Consider the following 22,713-nt stretch of genomic DNA (forward strand, 5'->3'; position numbering starts at 1 on the left):
ACCGTTTTAAATTGACCAGATCAGCATGAAAACCGTCTAATGGGTGATTTATCTGGTTTTATGGATTTGAGGGTTAAACATAAACGGTTTTTAACTTCGGGAAGGTTTTATCCCAAAAGATACATTTAAGAACGAAATATGTACTTCTTTCAAATTAAAAAGAACAAATCAGGCCCAGCGAGGCAATCAAGCAGAGGCCCACCCTACCCTTCCCTTGCAAAGACGACGGCCCAAAGAACAAAGGAAAGTAAACAAAAGTCAGGGGAGAATCTATGCGCCGCCGGGGTCCCTGTCCTCGCTCTGCGCCGCCTTGCCCGCGTCCTCTCCACGCACGCGAGGAGGTGCTTCCACCCGTCTCCTCCCCGGCACCGACCCCGGCCCCTTCCACCGCGCGGCGTGCTCACTCGCCTCTCGCTGCAGCCGCTCGTCCTCCACTCCCGCATCTCGTCCCGGACTCTTTTCCGGTTGTTCCTCGACTCAACGCCTCCACCGTCCGCTCATCGACGGCGCCCTGCGCGCGTCATCTTCGGCGGTACACTACGGCACCCACCACTTGTGTCCACCCGGTAGCTTGCATGTTTGCCGCTCGTGTCCACTCTGTACCTTGCATATATGCTGCTCATGCAGTAATGCTCATCTCTTCATGACATAGCCTTCTTATATTAAGCTATCCAGTTGTTTATGTCCGATATGCTAGATTCAGTCCCATTCTCTCGATTTTCCATGTGCTACTTTATTTGGTTTGTGTTGCTTCCATGGTGCTAATTTGCGATGGACTATGCTTGCTGGCCGTAGCAAATAGGAACCTCTAAGTTTTGTTTTGGCCGTCTGTACTTGGTATTGGTCAAGTTTGTTTGCTTAGTTGAGTGCTTTACTGAACCAAGCTCACACTTATTTTTGCTTCGTCTGTATTTCTGTATGGTTGCATACTGAACCTAGATTTTTTTTTATGGAATCTGAACGTAGAGTTAATTCTTAATTGCCCATATATCTACTGGACTGCCATTGAACTATCTTGCATTTGATAGCCCTTGTATAATCTTATTCCAGTTCATTCTTTTTATATAAGGGAGGGCTCCCTGCAGTCACACAAACAAGCAATTAATGAACTATGTAAATATGAGATTGATGAAAATACTAAATCTTCATGAACATTTGGCTAAGCAAGCTATTTTCTTTTGTTTCTATTTGTGCAACCCAAGGGATTTTTAGGTGGTAAGAACATATGTGCTATTCATGACTGCTCGGTATTTTTATGTGCTATTATTCATATCCAGGAACAGTGAACAATATGTATATCGATCTGTCTGTATGTTTCTGCATTAACCTTTTTTGCTTATGTAGTTGAAATATAACGAAATAAGTTCCTGATTTCAACACTTGCAAATGGCATAAACTGAATTTATAGCTTTATACCTTGTAGACTAAACTTGAGTTATGCTCATTGGCTGAATGCTTGATTTCCTGTTTCACAGGTTATTGGAGTATCCGAGGTTTGTGTGAACATGGCATCTGCTGCTGAAATGACAGGAAGACATATGCTATGTCTTCAAAGCTTTCCTAGTAATATGGTATGCACATAGTTGAACTGTCACCTAATGATACTTTTTTTCCTGTATGTAATAATTATTATGTGTGTCCTCCCCAGGTAAAACAAAGGCATAGCTTTATCTCTGCAAGACAGTCTTCCTTGAGAAGGTCACGAATGGTTAGAGGTTGCTTGGACCTACGTCATTTTTGCTGGTTACCTAATCAAAGATTTGCTCTTTCAAATACCCGACCAATGCCAGCTCTCAATGCCGCAGTATCGAGGGATGTTAATAGTCCATTGGTAGAGGAATCTGTCGATGATGTAAAATTGTTTTCAAGGATTATTCACCTTTACCGCAGACCATTTCTTCAAGAGAGTGAGACCAAGGATTTACTCAGGAAAGTGCAGGCAAAGGTGTCTTCTAATATTATTGACATAAAAACCGAGCAATGCTTCAATGTTGAGTTGGAAAGTGCACTAAGTTCTGAGAAGCTCACAGCACTTCAGTGGCTCTTAGCGGAAACTTATGAACCTGAGAACTTACAATCAGGGAGTTTTCTGGAGGAGGAAGTTTTGAGGAGCCCTTATTCTTTCCTTGTTGAGGTCGGTCCCCGGATGACATTTTCAACAGCTTTCTCGACCAATGCTGTCTCAATTTGTAAAGCTCTATCATTAATGGAAGTAACTCGCCTGGAGAGATCTAGAAGATATCTTTTGTGCCTTCAGCCTGGTAGTGGCCCACTTGATGAAAGCCAGCTCAACAGCTTTGCTGCTTTGATTCATGACAGAATGACTGAGTGTGTTTATCCTAGCAAGCTTACATCATTTCGGTCAGATGTAGTTCCAGAACCTGTCAGTGTTATACCAGTCATTGAAAGGGGAAGGGAAGCACTTGAGGAAATAAATATCAGAATGGGGCTGGCGTTTGATGAGCAAGATATCAAGTACTACACTCACCTCTTCAGAGATGACATCAAGCGCAATCCAACTACTGTGGAACTTTTTGACATAGCCCAATCCAATAGTGAGCACAGCAGGCATTGGTTTTTTAACGGAAAGCTTGAGATAGATGGAGAGACCATGGAGAGAACTTTGTTTCAGTTAGTAAAGAGTCCCTTGAAGGCTAACCCTAATAACTCTATAATTGGATTCAAGGATAACTCAAGTGCAATAAAAGGGAACCCAGTAAATCATCTACGTCCAGCAGTACCAGGTTCTACTTCACCGTTATCCCTTATGATGCGTGAACTTGGCATTCTGTTCACAGCAGAAACCCATAATTTTCCATGTGCTGTGGCACCCTACCCAGGAGCAGAAACAGGTGCAGGTGGCCGTATAAGAGACACACATGCGACTGGAAAGGGTTCATTTGTCGTTGCTTCAACTGCTGGTTATTGTGTTGGAAATCTTCTAATGGAAGAGTCATATGCACCCTGGGAGGATTCATCCTTTTCATACCCACTGAACTTAGCTTCTCCTTTGCAGATTCTTATTGATGCTAGTGATGGTGCTTCTGACTATGGGAACAAGTTTGGCGAGCCTTTAATTCAGGGATTCACAAGAACTTTCGGTATGAGGTTGCCAAATGGGGAGCGCCGTGAATGGCTGAAGCCAATAATGTTCAGTGGAGCAATCGGGCAGATTGACCATGCACACATATCCAAAGGGGATCCAGAAATTGGCATGCTAGTTGTGAAGATTGGTGGTCCAGCATACAGAATTGGTATGGGTGGTGGTGCTGCCTCAAGTATGGTTAGCGGACAGAATGATGCAGAACTTGATTTCAATGCAGTGCAGCGTGGAGATGCTGAGATGGCACAGAAACTATATCGCGTGATCAGGGCATGTGCAGAAATGGGAGAGAAGAATCCAATCATCAGCATTCATGATCAGGGAGCTGGAGGAAATTGCAATGTTGTGAAAGAAATAATTTATCCTAAGGGCGCTGAAATTGATATCCGCTCAATTATTGTTGGTGATCACACACTATCTGTGTTGGAGATCTGGGGTGCTGAATACCAGGAACAAGATGCATTATTGGTGAAGCCTGAGAGCAGAAGCCTGTTGCAGTCACTTTGTGAGAGAGAAAGAGTTTCAATGGCTGTCCTCGGGGAAATTGATGGTAGTGGAAAGATTGTTTTGATTGACGGTGCTGCTGTGGAGCATGCGAAGTTGAATGGCCTTCCTCCTCCACTGCCTGTTGTTGATCTCGAGCTTGAAAAGGTATTAGGAGACATGCCTCAGAAAACATTTGAGTTCAAGCGAGTTTCTCGATCGAGTGAGCCCTTAGATATTGCACCTGAGGTCACACTAATGAATGTTCTTAAGCGAGTATTGAAGCTTCCCTCTGTATGTTCAAAGCGTTTCTTGACCACAAAGGTTGACAGGTGTGTGACAGGTCTTGTTGCACAGCAGCAGACAGTTGGCCCTCTCCAACTTCCACTTGCTGATGTCGCTGTAATTGCACAGACATACACAGATCTTACAGGTGGTGCTTGCGCCATCGGAGAACAACCAATAAAGGGTTTACTTAATCCTGAGGCCATGGCAAGGCTTGCTGTTGGGGAAGCACTGACCAATCTGGTTTGGGCTAAAGTTACATCTCTTGCCGATGTCAAAGCGAGCGGTAATTGGATGTATGCTGCAAAGCTTGATGGAGAGGGAGCGGATATGTATGATGCTGCTGTTGCAATGGCTGATTGCATGATAGAACTTGGTATTGCAATTGATGGAGGAAAGGACAGTCTTTCTATGGCAGCTCAATGTGATGGCGAGGTAGTCAAGGCTCCAGGGAATCTTGTCATCAGTGCTTATGTGACATGTCCTGATATAACCTTGACGGTTACTCCAGATTTAAAGCTTGGGAATGATGGGGTTCTGTTGCACATTGACCTGTCTAAAGGAAAACGCCGACTTGGTTGTTCTGCTCTTGCACAAGCATTTGACCAAATTGGAAATGACTGCCCAGACATAGAAGATGTTTCTTACTTGAAGAAAGTGTTCGAGATTGTTCAAGAATTGCTCAGTGAACGTCTGATTTCCTCCGGTCATGACATTAGCGATGGTGGGCTTATTGTTACAATACTTGAGATGGCATTTGCTAGCAACTGTGGTGTTAACCTCAACATAGAATTAAAAGATAATGACCTTCTTCAAGCACTTTTCGCCGAGGAGCTTGGTCTTGTTATGGAAGTGCACTCAAAAGACTATGATGTTGTGAAGCAAAAGCTTCAAGCAGCAGGGGTTTCTGCTGATGTGATAGGGAAAGTAACAGCAGCACCGGAAATAGAGCTGCTTGTTGATGGTGTGGTGTGCTTGAAGGAAAGAACTTCAGACCTCAGAGATTTATGGGAGGAAACAGGATTCCAGCTTGAGGAGCTACAGCGGCTGAAGTCTTGTGTTTTACTTGAGAAAGAAGGCTTAAAAAGCCGAAAAACGCCGTCATGGCATTTGTCTTTCGCTCCCGCATTCACGGACAAGAAACTATTGACTGCATCTTCAAAACCAAAGGTTGCTATCATTCGTGAAGAAGGGAGCAATAGTGATAGGGAAATGTCTGCTGCATTCCATGCTGCTGGTTTTGAACCGTGGGACATCACAATGTCGGATCTCTTGAATCATAAGGCTTCTCTAAACGAATTCCGTGGGATTGCATTTGTTGGTGGTTTTAGCTATGCAGATGTTCTAGACTCAGCGAAAGGTTGGGCTGCATCTATCAGGTTCAACCAGCCCCTCATACAGCAGTTCCAGGAGTTCTACAATAGGCCAGATACGTTCAGCCTTGGAGTGTGCAATGGTTGTCAGCTCATGGCTCTTCTTGGCTGGGTGCCAGGACCAGATATTGGAGGCTCCCTTGGTACAGGTGGAGACATGTCCCAGCCAAGGTTCATTCACAATGAATCTGGTCGTTTTGAGTGTCGGTTTATCAGTGTAGCCATAGGGGACTCTCCTTCTATAATGTTCAAAGGTATGGAAGGCTCTACTTTGGGCATTTGGAGTGCTCATGGTGAAGGGAGAGCCTTCTTCCCAGATGAAAATGTCTTATCTGGTGTTGTCAAATCTAATCTGGCTCCTCTGCGATATTGCGATGATGCTAATAACATCACAGAGGTCTATCCCTTTAACCCCAATGGTTCTCCACTTGGTATTGCGGCCCTTTGCTCCCCTAATGGAAGACACCTTGCTCTGATGCCACACCCAGAGCGTTCCTTTATGATGTGGCAATATCCATGGTATCCCAAGGAATGGCAGATTGAGAAGAGTGGTCCCAGTCCTTGGTTGCGCATGTTCCAGAATGCACGAGAATGGTGTTCATAGAAAAGGTAAATCATATCATATCCTCCTTGGTTTGTTTCCAATCCAGGCAGATCTCTTGTCAGCCATAAGCTAGACACAATTTCCTTTTCTGTGGTACATCTAAACTACTCATTTCTGTTTAAAAAATGGTATTCTCGTTGTTTTATGTTGTAGTAATGCCCACTCTTACCCAAGTCTATTGTAAGTACTGTGTTTGCTTGAATGCTACCTAGGGGTGCAGCTGGGATGTGCTTGTCCACCTGCATCGCATTAGCAGTATTACACGGGACGGTTGTTGCTGCCTGTGTCCCGCGAGGTGTCATCCTGCTGGGATAAGTGATTTCTGCAGTCTTGGCCCATTTATCCCGCAAGAACCCGCGAGGTGCCATCCTGCTATGATAAGTGGGTGTTCCATTCACTTTTGGCTAATTGATATGTAGAGATGTCATAGAAACAAACAAATTAATGAAGAGCCAATTTTAGTTAGATTGATAGATAGCCATGCTACCAACGCACATACAAATGCAGTGACAACTATGGATATTGTTAATCGATAGCTGCATGTTAATTTCAGCAATTAGATTTCATTACAGACAACCATTTTTTATGTCAGAAAAATAGAACAAAATATTATTGTCATCTCAAAAGTTGCACATTAGCTTCTTCAAGCAAATCCTTGTCAAACTTCATAAATTATTACAGTAGTCATTAGATATAATGAAGATTCAGCAAGGTTCTATCAATGAAGACAATCATGATTCCATCAACTGCTAGCCCTGACTGTCCCTGTTGATCATCCTCTGCAGTGTAAAACAAAGCATTAAGGAAATGTTATGAATATACACTAGCACTTTGACTTCTTGTGAATCCAATTAATAATTTACAAAATCCAAAGCTGTTATAGCTCCTGAGTCCCAACCTGATCTATTGATCTGTAGATCTATAGTTCTTTGTAGTTGTGTACAAATAAATTTTCCATTCTATCTTCCAGAAATTTGTTATACTGTTGGAAGATATTGATGGTGAAGTGCAGTTCTTATCTCTAGTATTGTACAGTAATTTCATCTCATTCTCTAAACTTGGTTGGAGTTTCTCGTCAATCCATTTCATTTCTGTCAATTGCAAGATGAGAAGCTTCTTTCATTTTCAGTTCTACTGCAGTTCTATTTCTTGACAGGAGTTTCTTTCGTTTCCAGTTATATGCTCTCCACTATGTTCTCCAGTATGCTGCTAGTAAAGGGCTGCTTAACATTGCTGAGACCCTGGTAGCTGTCAACAAGAAAGCATAAGGTTTGTGAACTTCTAATGATCCTTTGAATCTGAGCTTCCTGTATAATCAAGAGCAGTTGATGCTTTTGATTTTCTTTTACTATCAGGTACTGTAGGAGTATCTTTGCAGCAACTGTAGGGGCAAGTAAATGACAATATTGGCTTGGATGATGTTTTAGCTTTGAACCAGATAACTTGGATGATGTTTGATTGACCTGGCTTTGATGCTTTTGCTTGGCTGATGCTTTTAGCTTCAGACCTGAGAGTTTGATTTACCTGTCTGCATGTGCTTATCTTAGACTTCAAGTGATCCATCATCCATGTTGGATTTGTGGGGAGTGCTATCTTTTTCATTGTTTAAACTCTTCTCTATTTCATGGACTTCATAGATGGTCATCATGCCTAGCTCATCGCCTAGATCCTCACATTGATCCTCCAACGCTAACGACCACTTCAGGATCTTTTTTTCCTAGTCCAGTTTAAGATGTTTCTCATGTATTTATCTAGTATAGATGCACTCACAGAGTCACAGTGATGATGCAATTTGTGAAGTACTGTGACCTGCAAGTTATATGCATCCATCAAGTTACAGTGTATTCTAATGTGATCGACCCTTCCTTAATTATTTTGCCATGCATGAGAGTTCTGATTATAGACTAGAAAGAATATGTTTTTTTCTTCTTTCTAGTAAGACTTTGTCATGAGTCCTGACCTGGGCCAGTTATATTTATCCCAGATTTATAGCCCCCATAAGTGTTCCAAACTCCTCCGAGCTTAGCAGCATGCGTGGTCCCTACTTCTTGCAAGTTTGGTTGTTGTTAGCAGCCCATTTTATTGCCCCCTTCTTTTCAGCTTTTGGACAGCTTCTAGGTCCCAAGAAGCCACAAGCTGAAAAGAAGTGAAAATTTCTTAGAGGCTTTAATTACAGATATTGCAGCTTCTGCAATTCCTCAATGTACAAAGATTGATCATAGCAGATTGCAAACAAGTGCAGCTATAAAAGCACATTCAGTACAAAGCAAGGTAGAAGCAAATGAATTAAGTCAGATAAATTTAACTTCAGTAAGCATTCTGAACATTTTTTTTAATAAGAACAACTAACCTAGTGAGCAGAGAAATAAGTCCTAAATCTGCTCCCTTTTGTAATTAGCACAAAACTAAAACACAAAACACTTGTTTCTTTATAAACTAGCTAGAAGCTTCCACTTGTCCTCAAAACAACTCAGCTATCAGAAATCCTTCTTAATAGAAAATTTGCTTAATAGAAAGAAAAGGCTTGGGTTGCTTAATAGAAAGAAAAAGCTTTGGTTACTTAATAGAAAAAGTTTCAGTTTGGCAAAGTAAGGTAGAGTGGTAGTTCTGCAGATTATAACTTCAGTTAGTTGCACGCTTAGACAACTGAAAATTCGAACACTAAGTACACACCGGAACTTATTAGATTTCGGCAAGACAGAATTTACAGCAACAAGAAGCGCTAAAAGCGAATATGATTTTACAAGGAATAGCATAGGCTGCCTTCTTTTACTAGTTACTGCTTGCTGCTATTATTTCTACCACACTGTGGTTTGGTTAACTACAGTCAAGTCCATCTACATCTCGATTATATGTTGGTTCCGTAAAAACAGTTTTTTACCAAACGTCTTTGAACATATTTTAGCTGAAACATATTCTACTGATGTATCCCACTGGTAATTAACACCGTTAAAACCTCCATTTCACAGAGTGTGACTAGTGCTGGAGAATGGTTATTTCATTTTACAAACCAGCAGAGGGGTACTACAATCTCTAAGCATTTCAAAGACAATTCCAGGAGCAAATAATTCTCCCACACACAGCAGAACCCATCGGGATATGAATCAAATTGAACAATGCCTGGAATAAACCAAGAACTCACCACAAATCCCGAATGACGATGAAGACCAAGCTGCCGGAGCTAGTCGTAGATGGTAGCCTCTACGTCTATGAAGACCAAGCTGGTCATCCTTGGACTTGGTTATTCAGCAAGAGTTGTAGAGTTTTGGCTAGAGGTGCAACATGGTGACCCTCAGGGTACCCTTTGACCCTTCTTAGTTCAAACAAATGAACTAGTTTTTCAAAAAGTTGTGTCATTTTAAATTTTTAGTTCATTTGGTTGAACTAAGAAAGGTCAAAGGGTACCCTGAGGGTCAAAAATTTGCAGCTCTAGTTTTGGCAGTTTAATGACAAGTTAATCTAAAGAAAAACTAATCTGAAGAAAACTGCAATGGATGTGCAGTTTTCTTAGGTTTGGTCCACATGCTGCTCCAAATTTTTTATTTGGATGCACAGAATACTGTATCCAAATATTACTATGCTTAATTACACCGATTCTTTTAAGAATGATTATTCGGTGCAGGTATAATAGCTTCTGCACCTATAGTATGAGTCTTCCTAGCACTATTCATGATTTTGCGGTCCAAATAAATCATGGTTATTGGTTAGTTTTTAGTTGTAGCTTTGTGTTTGTTCCTCTTTTTGATATTTGATTGATGCACACTACCACAAGCTGTAGTTTGGTAGCTTTGTGTGTGTATTTGTTCTCATGGTCACAGTATTCTGTCTTTGGGAAATTCAGAAGGTATTTCTGAAAATTATGATTCATACCATGGTTAGTGGCACTATGGTAGTCGATGCATACAATCTGAAGCATATATGCAACTCGAGTAGATGCAGACACCAAGAATTTTGCTTTCTGGAGTTGCATGTTGTAAGCCCGAAGAATTCTGTCATACATGCTCAATGGACAGCCTCTAGTCATGATATATATGGGGATACTACTTCAGTTTAGAATCAGTAGTACTAGGTTTTTTTGGGAAAGAGTGCAAGTTCTTGGCTGCTCTTGGTAAATCCATTGCACGATAGATATGCTTTTGTCAAGTCATATGATGTTCTTGGCTGCATGCATTGAGCTGTACAAATCATGAAGAATTAAAATCTATGATACCTCTCGGAATATTCTGAATTTATTTTCTCTTTGCTCCCATTTGCAGGATTGATTATCTTTGCTGCGTTCAGTCCATCTGCCGCTCCCTTGGTGGTTATCATTTGCTCTGTCGTATACCATCTGAGATCAAGGCTCATCCGTACTATATTCTGCAACTCTACCATGATTATTATGGAATTTTATTTTCTATTCTGATGGGGTTTTTTCGAGGAGGTTTTCTATTCTGATGTTACAATTAAACTTCCAAATTTCTTGTAATAATATTCCACACATCCTCTGGTTTGTAATAAAGAACCTACCCTTCTCTTGACTTGATACTAAACACGTGGTTTCGTATATGCAAGTACGTGGCTGCATTTTTCTCCTCTTCTCCATTCTTGAGAATAAGAACTGAAATCCAGGGCAAACCGAACAAGAACTGAGAGGGGATTCACGGGGAAGTTGGGGATTAATCCCAACAGGGATTTCAGTTTTATGCTTGGACCGGAGTCATTTTTGGCCAAAGTAAAAAATAAACCATGTTTGTCATAATACATTCTTCCAGCTGCTTCTTCACATGGAGTTTTGGGCTAACGCTTCATGCTCTGGGCCAAGGACTCTGCGATGTTCTTGGAGAGGCAGTAGGCAAGGGACTGTATGGTGATCATGGGATTGACACCGACGGCGGTGGGGAGGAGGCTGCCGTCGCAGACGTACAGGCCCTCGGCCTCCCAGCTCTCGCCGCTGCCATCCACGGCGCCCTCCCTGGGGCTGGACCCCATCCGGCAGCTCCCCATCTGGTGCGCCGAGCAGAGGAGCGCCCACGTGTCGGTGCCTGCCTGCATCGGGCCCCTCGCGACGGCCACGTCGTCGAGGAACGCCTCCAGGTCCTCGTCCCGGACCCCCTTGCACCGAAGCCGGAGCCCGTCGCTCCGGTGCGTGCCCACCTCGGCCGCGCCCGCGGCCACCATGATGCGCAGCGCGCGCCGCAGCCCGTTGCGGAGCTCCTCGTTGTCGTCGCGGCTCGGGACGAAGTGCACGCGGCCTTCCCCGTCGACGGACCCGGCGCCGCGGTCGCGCACCAGCGCGAACGCGTGCGCCGTGCGCGCGTACCGCCGCATCCGCTCCTTCATGTCCCGGCCCGACTCCCACGGGACCAGCGACGCGAACGCGCCCGGCCCTAGCGCGGGGGTCTCGATGATGGTGCGTTCGGTGACCCGGTGCATGCTCGTTATGATCCCGCCCTCGTAGCACTTGCCGCTGATGATCTCCTCGGCATCCTGCTCCTGCGGCTCCGGTTCCTCCGGGAAGTAGCCCCACGCCATGGACACCGGGTGGAGGTGCAGGTTCCGGCCGATGTGCCGGTTCTTGAGCCCGCTGCTGCGCAGCAGCGGCGGCGTCATGAGCGCCCCGCACGCCGAGATGGACACCTTGGCCTCGATGCGCAGCTTCTTCTGGGTAATGCCGCACGTCGCCACAAGCCCGACGCACTTCTTTCCCCGCCGGCCTTTCCCTGTATAACTACTCTCCAGTATGAAGCGGTCGGCCTTGCACCCGGTGATGATGACGGCGCCGTGCTCGACGGCGTCGACGAGCCACGTCGTGTCGGTGCCGCGCTTGTCGCCCGTGGGGCAGCCCAGATTGCAGCTCCCGCAGTAGTGGTCCGCGGACGAGTTGCGCGGCACGGCGTCGACGGGCAGCCCGAGCGCCTCGCAGCCGCGGCGCACCACCTTGTTCTGGAACCCTTCCTCCAGGCACGCGTCGGACACCGCGAGCCGGGCGGACACGGCGTCCATGGCCTGCGCGTACCCGGCGCTCGCGAACACCGGGAGCCCGTGGCCGCGCGACCACTCCTGCAAGATCTCCCGCGGGGTGCGGATGCTTGCCGACCAGTTCACGGCCGACCCGCCGCCGACGGTGGTGCCGGAGTACAGCACGGTGGTCACGTTGGACGTGCAGAAGATGCCTCCTTGCTCGTAGAGCCGCTCCATGGACGGGCCCTCCACCGAGCTGTAGTCTTGGGCCGCGAAGTAGTCGCCCTTCTCGAGGACGACCACCTTGTGCCCCGCCGCTGCGAGCACCGCGGCCGCCACGCCGCCGCCGCAGCCTGAGCCGACGATGACGGCGTCGCATTGCACCGTGTGGTGCGGGCCGTTCGACGCGGCCGGCTTCACCGTGAGGCCCTTGGCCGCGAGTGACCTGAGCAGGGCGGCGTCGTCCAGTTCCCTTGTCTCCACGACGCCCTTGTCCAGAGGCCGCCGCCGTGCTGTCGCTTCTGTACCATTTTTCCTCCGTCGTCGTTGCTCTTCCACGTCCGGCACGCTGTAGCCTATTGCTTTCCAGCATGGATTCTCAGAGTTCTCGTTCACCTGCGCGTTGGAAACGGAGACAAATGCTTGATGAGGCAGCTTAATATGTGAAGTGGTGACCTCTCGCCCTGTCGGGCTCAACTGAGTCGAGCGACATATTCTTGCACGGCTTTTACCAAGTCTTAGGATTTCAATCTAGAGGTAGCAACTAGGTACAAATTTGAGATACCATATGCAACTTTACATTTAGAAATGTGCAATTGGCGCTGCACATCCGAGCCTAAAATTGCATATGAACTGTTCAGCTCAATTTAGGCTGGACTGTGACCAGCTTGGCCGATTGATAAATTTGAGTATCTGGCAACTGAGAAATAGTGAATCTTTTCTTCGGTGTCTTTTCTTCGATGGCTAGAGGCTTTCTGCGGATATTTTGAGCATTTAAGAATAACTTGATTTGCAACCGACGAATGCATCTGTCAATCCTGTTGACGAGTATTGCACAAAATATACTCTTCACATCCAAAAAATTAAGTTCGACATATTTTAGTTGATTCAGATCGAAGAAGGATTTAACTAACAATTGAGTACAATTGCTTCTAAGCACTTGAGGCCGGGGGCATTTAGACTCGACCGCGTGTTGACCAGTAAGGCACTAACAAAAATGCATGTTGAACAAAACTTAAACAACATAGTATTAAATTAGGAAAAAAATATTGTTTCCAACTTCGTTTAACACCTTGTTTGGCATCCATCATTTCATTTCATTTGGTAGAAATGAAATGAAATCCAATTATGATAGGATTCATTTGGTTGAATTTGAATTTTGGGTTCAAAAATCATGTTTGTCTACCACATGGATTTGTAGAGTGAGAGATAATTTCAGAAAAATGATGGCTTTTAGAAAGAAATTAGAGCTAGTCATAATGTAATTCCATGAAATTTGAGATTGGATTCATGTGGTCAATTTCGTGCCAACCAAACAAGTTAGTTTCTGAAATTCGAAATAAATTTCAGAATTCTAGGGTCAAATGATGGGTGCCAAACGAGATGCAAGTGAAATTTGAATATATTCGCGTCACATGATCTAGAGAAGCCGGGAGGTTGATCTTTGTATTATCCAAAAAAAGCGGCATGTCGTTGTCTATTCATTGAAGGTCCTTTTGGGCTGAAGGAATGACATGATGACATGTTGATTGGCCTCGTGCTCTAATAGTGACCGGTTGGTGATTTTTGCGCTCTAGATCTTCCCGATCATTGAATTGTGCGCTAGCTGGCAACAGAACCTAGCTTGTGTGGTACGAGTACTTGACACATACTGTACCTAACGAGACCGGGACAGCGGACGGGCACGCGATTGTCCAACCCTACAGAAAAGTGACAGGATGGATGCAACATGCAACGGTCAGTCCCGATCGTACAGTGACCCCCGGTTTGATTGATCCATTTACTCGCTGCGGTACGTGTGTACTCCAGAAGACACGAGTGTTTGGACCAAATGGATCGGGTTTAATCAAGCTCGGCCAGCATATGGATAGGGCTGGGCGCGCCAGTGAGATGTCACAATGCTTTGGTCCTTACAGATCAGATCATTACTGACGCAAGGCGGCCGGCCGGTCGGTGTGTCCATCTGTCCCGTAATTAAGGGCCGTCGCGCCAGCTTCCGGAGTATATATGCATGCACAGCCCCAGCGCGCCAACCAAATTAAGATGAGCAACAGTGTTACAGTGGGGCAATTACGTACTTATGTACCTTTGGTTTTAATTCCCGGCCCTCAAAAAAGAAGAATGAAAGCAGTTACTATGCAAGTACCTTGGTGTAGAAGACGTTGAAGAGGAGGCTCTTGACGATGGCGAAGGCGATCTTGACGGGGATGAGCCAGCGCGCCCTGGTCCACCGCTGCAGCGCCGCCTCCCGCCGCTCCACCGGCATGTCGGCGAACCGCCGCACGGAGGAGTCGACGACGCACAGCCAGCCGCACAGCGCCAATGTGCCCAGCCTCGTGGTGAGGAGCCAGAGGGCCACGCTCACCAGCACCCCTGCCTCCCATACGCACCGGGTGAAGGCCAGCTCTGCCACCTGATCGATATGACAGACGATCAACTTGCGAGCAGACCTAGTTTTGCCGTTGTATCTGGTTTTTGCTAATTATCTGAGCAATTCGTATTATTAATAAAAGGTTAATGAAAAGGCAAATTTATTATTGCTAAAAGAGAGATAAAGATCGATGCCTACTTGTATCAGTATTCCTTAATCAGAGAAGTCATCTTTAAACTAGAAAGTCCTGTTTATAAAGTTGAGCAAAGAAAAAGTTAGTTGGCACGGTAGCTATCCCGAATAACTGTCATGTGCAAATCAGCATTTTCGTTCAGAACGCTGACGTAAACCTTGGGACAGAAATAGCATTAGCTACTCCATAAGGAAACATAAAAGAAAGAAAAACAATGAGACCACGCTGACAGCCGCCAATCTCCCGGTACGTCCAAAACAGAGCAAGAAGCACACGGAGGCACGTAATTAGGAAGAGTTATATGGATGAGCTGGATGGCAGACCTCGTCGGGGACGGCTGAGTCGGCGCCGGAGGCGAGATAGAAGCGCTCGAGGTCCTTATTGCCGCCTTCCTCCGGCGGCAGCGGCAGCGAGGGGATGAGCGCGCCGCACATGGCCCGGAGCGCCTCCATCTGCGCCGGCCGCAGCCCGTGGGTGTACTCGTCCCGCCTCAGCACCCGCAGCAGCGGGTGCCCCGGCGCCGCCTTGCTTTCTTCCTCCGACGCCGCCATTATATGTTACCGGCTGCGAGAGCGAAACAGCGGACGTACGCTTTCGGCCGGGTTCGGGGTTCCGTGTGTGGGTGACGACGTGCGCGTGCGCATATATTTGTAGCCACGGCTCTATCTAATCGGCGCAGGGAGGCAGAGAGTTGATAGATGTCCATCTCGTTATTTAAGACCGGTCGTCACCGTTCACCAGTATGCTCACGTATGCCGTGCCAGCTATCCAACCAATAGTAACTGACGAGGTAGTAGCTAAATTTTATTCTCTTTCTCTATCGATTTTCTTCATGTGTTGCGAGCCTGAACAGAGGATGGCACGAGGCATCGAGCCAGGCGCTGTGGGTGGAGTCAGGCTTGACGCGTCTCGAGCAGTTGAGGTGAAGCCAGCGATGACACTGGCAAGATCCGACGGCAAGGCAGAATGTTGTTATTACTAGGGTGGTTCATCGACACAAGGGGTGCAGAGCCGCGGAGGGATACAGGAAATTAACCTGTCACACGAGTAGTTTTATATTTCAACGTCCGCCCTATTTGATTTTGGCGGAGCTCCCCAATTAGCTTCTTATAATAAAGTCGAGGTTGTGCCTTCATGTCATTTGCACCCATCGTGCTGGCCACTAGATTTTCCTCTCCCTTCTTCTCTCTCCTAATTAATTTCCCTTCTCTCTCCTTTTTAGTTAATCTCTTTTGCTTTAAATCGTGGTTTTGGATACCGAAACCAGACGTCCGTTTTTTTTAGGAAAAACAGTCGCCTGGTTTGATGGAAAAAACCAGGCGACTGGAAAAACTTGTCAAAGGAGACGCCTGCTAGTTTCTGGCAAAATCAGACAAATAAAAGAATCAAAGACAAACAGAAAAACAATGTTCTGATCGACACATTACCAGTTTTTGCTCTGTGGGTAAATTCACACTATGACTGGTCAGTGACAAAATTCAGACAATGAAACCCACAGAAAAAGCTTCAATTGCGTTACGTATGACAGTCGATTGCACATGGTGAAATACGTGCAATTGAGAAAGTACCACACCAACAAACATCAGGCTAGTTGAGTCTCAAACTCCAAGTAATGAACTCAAAATGCCTCTGATAAACAGAATTTAAAATTTTAAGATTAGACACTAGGACAAATTGGGGCAAATTGAGCCAAAAAGACCAAATAAAGCCTTCCCATCCGACAAGCAGCAAGCAAGCAAGTAAAGTTGCAATTCAAGTAGGGGACATGTACAAATGCGTATGATTATATGTCAGATTGCGCAAAATGAAACCACATCCAATGGACCATGTTGTGACCAAAAAAATGTTTAGAAAAACCTTATAAAAAGCATACATAGCAGGGCAAGAAGAAGTGTACCTGTTCATTGGTGATTCAAGTGAGCCTCTACGTTCCCTTGCCAAAAAATTTAGACAGCATGACAAGATCCATCTAACCATGCAGTTGCTTGCCTCTCCGCATGCCAGATAAAACTGACAATAGGCTAGCTGAGAGACAAAATCCATGGAATGAACTCAAAATGCCCTGATCTTCAAAATTTGCAATTTTAACCTAGGACAATTTCAGACAAAAAAAACCCAAAAAGGCTTCGTTCCTCTGTAAAACAAAGAATGAGAAAAAAAAAGGGATGCCAAAGTACAGTTTTGCAATTCCAGTCGAAAGTAAATGCAATTTCAATTCATGTGACATCCGGTGTGCATAGTGGACTAAGAAGTGCAATTGAGATAAAAGATCAGAAAAGGGCAAGCATTGTGATAATTAAAAAAAGGTGATGCAATTTAAGGAGGAGGCAGCTGCAAATTGCATGAGGCTACATACTAGATTGCGCAAAATAAAGTACATGCAAATTAACCATGTTGTGACTAGTAAAATCAGAGTCAAAAAATTTAGGGACAAAATGCAGTGATGCAATTCAATAAGGAGACAGATGTAAAATCAAATTGCAATTCATAAAAAGAAACCCGGTTGCGAGAGTAATCTACATTGAAATTGAGACTGGCGCCATTGGTCATGTGGATGGACAAAAACCAATATCGACATTGCGAGAAGGGTTGAGAGAAATAATTACCTGTTCATTGTTGATTCGAAGAAAACTCTTCCTTCCCTCGCAAAACTGTCCATAAAATGATAAGTACCTGCAAAAAATGATTTAAGGAAACGAACAGGGGTGCAATAACAGTGTTGAGCGACTGCAATTACGCATTATAAGAACCACGATCACACAATCATAAAAATACTATTGCATTCATATAGAACAAACATTCTAACACAAAACCGTTGGGGAGTTTTAGTTTCAAAAGCACAAGATTTCGACCAAGTGAAGGTGTTGTGTGACAATATTCTGAGAGCATCTTAACACAAACAACAAGTAGGAACATTTCCAATACATGGCAAAATTAAAAAAAAGTGCAAATGAACTACAAACACATGGTAGTTGCACTAGCACTAAACTTGAATTGCAAAAAAGAATATAGTGCAACAGGCATGTCCATGAACATGATTGTGATTACAACAATAGGTGGACTCAAAAATATGATAAAGTGAGTTAACTAGTGAATATTACATATTTAAATCATTGTAATTGCACTAATAAAAGCTTGTGATTGCATAAGGTCTCCCATTGGAATTCACAGGTGCAGGCATGGTTGTAATTACAACACATCGCTAGAGCCAAAATTAAGAAGGAATTTAAGGGAGTAATTCCAGTATAAAAATAACAACCACAAAACACAGTGGCAAAAGTGGATAGTAACTTGCCCCATTAAACAAGTTGCAGGAAAAATGCTGAACAAGCCACTGCTTGTTTATGTGAAAAGGTTTTGTCGTTTGTAAAAGGCTATAGCACAAAGGCAAACGAAAAAGAAAAAAGTTGTTGGTGTTGAGTACATGTTTTTTGCTCATTCAAAGGACTCTCTTTGGTGTCCAGATGTCATAAGTGGATTGATTCTAATCACTAGACATGTGTCGCCTGCAAAAAAAAGGACAAAAAGATGGTACTAAACGTAGCAGGGGACATTAGAAAATCAACATTTGAGAAAGTAAAAGGCCCCACCCGAAAGGCCGAAACCCACCAACCTACCATCAGCCTTTGAATCCATAAAAATGAAAACATTGATGGTGATTAGACATAAACCATTACAAGATCATGAGCGTACCGTTTCATTCATAGAAGCATATATTCTTAGAACATGCATTCTAACACACACCATTGTAGTGTTATAGAATCACAGGCAAAACACACACATAACAACATAGAGAACACATGATTTCATCCGTGTGAAGCTACTGCATAACAAGATGCTCAGAGCTTCTTAACACAAGCAACTAGGTGGGATATTTCCTTGAAGGTAAGCAAAGAAATGTGATTCTTCTCTTCATACCAGCTTTGGCCACAAAATCCCTTTGACATTGTTGAGCGAACTGTTGACAGGCGTCTGTCAGAATCAATACGAAACTTCAGTTTAGTTCCGACCTCCAGCTCATCAGTCTAAATAAGAATGTCGCCTTTGTTAGCCGTCCTAAGCACATTTGTTATTGGTTCTGGAAATTTCAGAGAGAATAAAGAAACCAATTGCTAATGCTAATTGTCTAAATACGCCCAGTCTGAAAAAAGCTTTAGAAACATCCAACAACAACACTGACAGGTGAGAGGCGCCGTCAGACAACTAGAGAGGAGCATAGTAAGGGTGCACATAAACAATCGAAATAAACAAAAAAGGTTGAATTTAACAAGCAGCGAGATAATTATCATGCCTTCCTTCATGTTAGTCTTGCTTAATCCATGGACAAGAAATGCAGCTGCTCCAGGACCAACCTCCACAATATGATCCTTCATATTAGTTGTTTCCTCGTCAGAAAGACATATACCCTTTGTGTAGTCAACATCTGCTAGGTTATACTCAACATTTGAGTTGAAAACATCATAGGGGACTGCTGGGCAGTATTGACAAAAAATAAAGACAAAAAATTAGACACCAAAGCATATGGTTTAATAATTGAGAAAAAGTAAAGTATCATATGTACAAGAGAGAACAAAGTAGAACCCACCAGTGTTGTCGACACGCATCTTGCGCTTAGAACTCTTGTCAAAGCATTGAAAATGAAATATGTGGTTATACTCCTTTGGAAATGTAAATATAAGATTACGCCCAAAGTATGAGCATAATCAACAACAAACTCTTGCCAATTTGCTCCATGCAAGACAGTTATTGTCCCATGAGCATCAACCTCTAAAGTGTACAGATAGTAGTCGGCATTTTCAATAGTAACCGTGTTGGACGACAACTTGTTAAACTGCTCAAGGATGTAGCAAGGAACAGTCTGCAACAGAAAAGAGATTAAAACCACTACAGCAAAGGGCGCATGGCTGGCTACAGACACACAAAAATCCGGCGAGAACAGAAAAAACGAGGACTCACCTCAACACAGTTCAAAACACATCCACGAGCAAGGATGAAGACTCCCGTTCCTGTCTTCTCCTAACAAAATCAAATCAGCCCAAAAAATCAGCACATAAACCCCCTGATAATGCAAGGAGGCCCCTGAACTACATATAGTGTGATTGCTCTTCGTTTAGTTAAGATTGCAATTATAGAACACTGCAAAAATAGATACTGGGAAATGCAAATTGCTGAACCCCTAGAACAAGGTACACCCACCTAAAACTCACCTCTAACTACAAGCTAAAATTAGACTGGACAACCAATGGGGAACGCAATGGGCAGAATATACAGACCATACCAAATCACTAAATCTCACTAAAACAAAGGGCGCATGGCTGGATCCGAACACACAAAAATCCGGCAAGGATATAGTGGGGTAACTCACCTCTGCTCAACCACGAGCAAGGATGGGCGCTTCCGTTCCAGTCTTCTCCTGACAAAATCAAATCAGCCCCAAATCAGCAGATAAACCCACTGCAGACACGAAGCACAGCTACGGGTGGGAACAATATCAACCATGAAGCAAAGCAAAATCTCAAGCGCCGACGAGCAAAAAACACCAGCAACCTGCCGGCGAGCCACCTCAGAGAAACCTCTACCCCCTTACTGCCTTCGCATCCAGTCCACGGCAACCACACAAAAAAATTGGATCCCCGCGAAACCAAGCAGCAAAAGCAAATGGCGCAAGAGAGAAACCAAAAACTCACCGAGGTGGCAGACCAATCGTGGCCTCCGACGAGACCAGACCAACGCTCCTTCAACTGTGTGTGGCCGCACACGAAAAAAGCACGGTGAGGGTGAACAAAGAGAGGCGCGCGAGCTCAGTTAGAGAGGGAGACAGACGATGGGTGAGCTCATCGGACAGGGCGGCGCTCGCCAAAATTTTCCGCCAGCGACGAGGGGAGCTCAGAATCGCCTCTTCCCCCCATCCTCACTCCCCAACCTTCCTCTCTCTCTCTCTTGAGAGTTCCACGAGCAAGAAGACAAGGATGGCGCGGATTTAAAAAAAGTGAAATGGGTAGGCAAAAAGCGGTCGGTCAGAGGGAAAAGGCCAGAAAATCAGAAAGGAACACAAAGCTGCGACGCGAATCTCACAGATGGATCGAGCGGTCACAGCGTCGCCCGGTTTGAAAGAAAAAACCAGGCGCCTGGTGTATAGCAAAACGGTTAAATTAAACAACCTGACAACTTTTTCTCTTCTCTGTCTCTCTCTCGCTTTTTGTCGGGAACACAGAATTTTTCTTTTTGCAAGTATATGAGTTGTACCTTATAAGTACATTATGGTACATGACATGTACTTTATCAGATTTTAAGTACCTCGTTTATATGAACTTATGAGACGAGTACATTGTATGGTACATCTCACATCTATCACGAAAAAAATCATAGTATGAGCATCTGTGAGAATTTGGTACCTCTTATCGGACGAGTACATCACATCGTACGTCACATGTACCTTAACCAAAAAATAAGTACATAGATCAAATAAATTCAAAATCACCAAGAAACAAGTACATAGATCATTATGAGACGAGTACATCCTATCCTACATCATATATACCTTAACCAAAAAACAAGTACATAGATCAAATAAAATCTAAATCACCAAGAAACAAAACACAAGTACATAGATCAAAATCACCAAAAAACAATTACATAGATCACCAAGAAACAAGTACATCAAGGTACATCAAGTTGCAAATCAAAAGAAATCAAAGTACGTCAATATTCAATTCATTGGTCGCCTACATGAACTTGCAAAAACAAGAAAAAACCAACATGAACTCTCCAGAAGCTCTCTCTCTCTCTCTCTCTCGCTTTCTCTCCATCCTCTCTGCTCTTCTTCTTCCCCACCGAAGTAGCCCCTCCTGCCCAACTCTGGCGAGCTTACCTCGCAGCTCCTACGCTATGTGAAGCACCGCAAGTCCCCTGCATGGACGCGACCGCCCCGGAGGAGCACATCGTGGCAGGAACTCCCCACCATGAGATCCTCAAGCGATGGGCCCCTTCAGCTGCTCCTCCTCCGCCTTCGCGTCGGAGTCTGCCGCTGGGGAGAGCAACCGTGGCATTAAGGCCTGTTTGTTTGGGCTTTAGCTTCAGCTTTTGGTGCTTTTAGCAATCTCAAAAGCACTTCTTCCATTTACACATGAAGCTAGAAGCATATCCGGAGGTGCTTCTCAGCTTCATGCGTAGACGGGAGAAGTGCTTTTGAGATTGCTACAAGCATCAAAAGCTGAAACTGAAGCCCAAACAAACAGGACCTTTACCGGCGAGGGAAGAGGAATGATTTTGATTTGGATTTGGCTTTGTCTGTGCCTGTGGAGAGAGAAGGGAGAGAGAAGCGGAATGCTATGCGTTGGATTGGAAGCTTTTGCCGGGGGGGGAGGGTTCCATCATCTAATAATCATAAGTCAGAGGATTAGGAAAATGAAAGGACACGTGGTGGTCAACTGTGATGGGGGTATATGCCGTGGGTGGCACCCAGAAGTTTTGCCATGCCATCCGTCTGTTTGTCCATTGTCCGGACAATTTGGCAAGTGTCCATTTAGCACATCACCCAATGGACACAAGCTAAATGTCCTCCTTACAAATTGTCCACATATATTATCAAACAACTGTGTATTCAACAATACCAATGCAAGAATAAAGTTTAAATGACATTGTCCAAAAATCTTAAATGACAAAACTCAAATCCATCATACACTCCTCTTGATACTCCTAGAGATACAAACCCAAACATTTCATGTATGTGATGAACTAAACCTTCCCTAACAGCAATATATACTGAACAAACATTTGCTAACTCAAAACAACAACAAACAACCACAGACCATATGATAGAAAAGAGGAAAAAGAATACATGTGTCTGTTCGGAATAATCTTTGTGCCGTTGCATCTATTGGCTGCTCGCCTCGGTCGGCGCACCGTGGGAAGAAGGCGTGGGGAGCCTTTCTTCCATGGCGAGGCATCGGCAGTGCGGCAAGGAGATGGCGGCGGGGCGACGGTAGGCGGCGAGGCAACTGCAGGCAGCGGCGAGGTGGAGGGACGCGCGGGAGCAGAGGAGGCAATGCGCGGGAGCTGGCTATGGTTGGCGCGCGTGGAGAGCTGCCGGTTCTTTCCAATCAAAAAAAAAGAGAGCCAAAATCTTTTGCTTTTTTT

The 22,713-nt window shown here is 44.6% G+C and overlaps 2 protein-coding genes across 9 annotated transcripts; one reads left to right on the plus strand and one right to left on the minus strand.

Moving 5' to 3' along the window:
* The first annotated feature begins 236 nt into the window (after positions 1-236).
* On the plus strand, positions 237-10,414 carry LOC100822243 (probable phosphoribosylformylglycinamidine synthase, chloroplastic/mitochondrial). Of its 6 annotated transcripts, none has more exons than XM_014900883.2 (6): positions 263-566; positions 1,476-1,571; positions 1,649-5,853; positions 6,061-6,229; positions 7,024-7,117; positions 10,105-10,368. In XM_014900883.2, the coding sequence occupies exons 1-3, from the start codon at positions 273-275 to the stop codon at positions 5,846-5,848; spliced, it is 4,590 nt and encodes a 1,529-aa protein (XP_014756369.1). In that variant the 5' UTR covers positions 263-272; the 3' UTR covers positions 5,849-5,853; positions 6,061-6,229; positions 7,024-7,117; positions 10,105-10,368. The 6 variants fall into 6 exon arrangements, with proteins under 6 accessions (XP_014756371.1, XP_014756369.1, XP_024316386.1 ...); XM_024460618.1 differs by lacking the exon at positions 10,105-10,368 and adding an exon at positions 7,204-7,427; XM_014900885.2 differs by lacking the exon at positions 6,061-6,229 and having other exon boundaries at positions 237-532; positions 10,105-10,414.
* A 73-nt stretch (positions 10,415-10,487) lies between these two features.
* Positions 10,488-15,252, minus strand: LOC100837799 (long-chain-alcohol oxidase FAO1). Of its 3 annotated transcripts, none has more exons than XM_024460620.1 (4): positions 14,898-15,031; positions 14,580-14,628; positions 14,157-14,423; positions 10,488-12,406 (listed from the first exon to the last, which is right to left on the minus strand). In XM_024460620.1, exons 3-4 carry the CDS (start codon positions 14,274-14,276, stop codon positions 10,628-10,630), a joined length of 1,899 nt encoding a protein of 632 aa, XP_024316388.1. In that variant the 5' UTR covers positions 14,277-14,423; positions 14,580-14,628; positions 14,898-15,031; the 3' UTR covers positions 10,488-10,627. The 3 variants fall into 3 exon arrangements, with proteins under 3 accessions (XP_024316388.1, XP_024316387.1, XP_003574052.1); XM_024460619.1 differs by having other exon boundaries at positions 14,157-14,496; XM_003574004.4 differs by lacking the exon at positions 14,580-14,628 and having other exon boundaries at positions 14,898-15,252.
* Positions 15,253-22,713: the final 7,461 nt, after the last annotated feature.

This window comes from Brachypodium distachyon, chromosome 3, assembly GCF_000005505.3.
Source record: "Brachypodium distachyon strain Bd21 chromosome 3, Brachypodium_distachyon_v3.0, whole genome shotgun sequence".
In the NCBI taxonomy this organism is placed as follows: Eukaryota; Viridiplantae; Streptophyta; class Magnoliopsida; order Poales; family Poaceae; genus Brachypodium; species Brachypodium distachyon.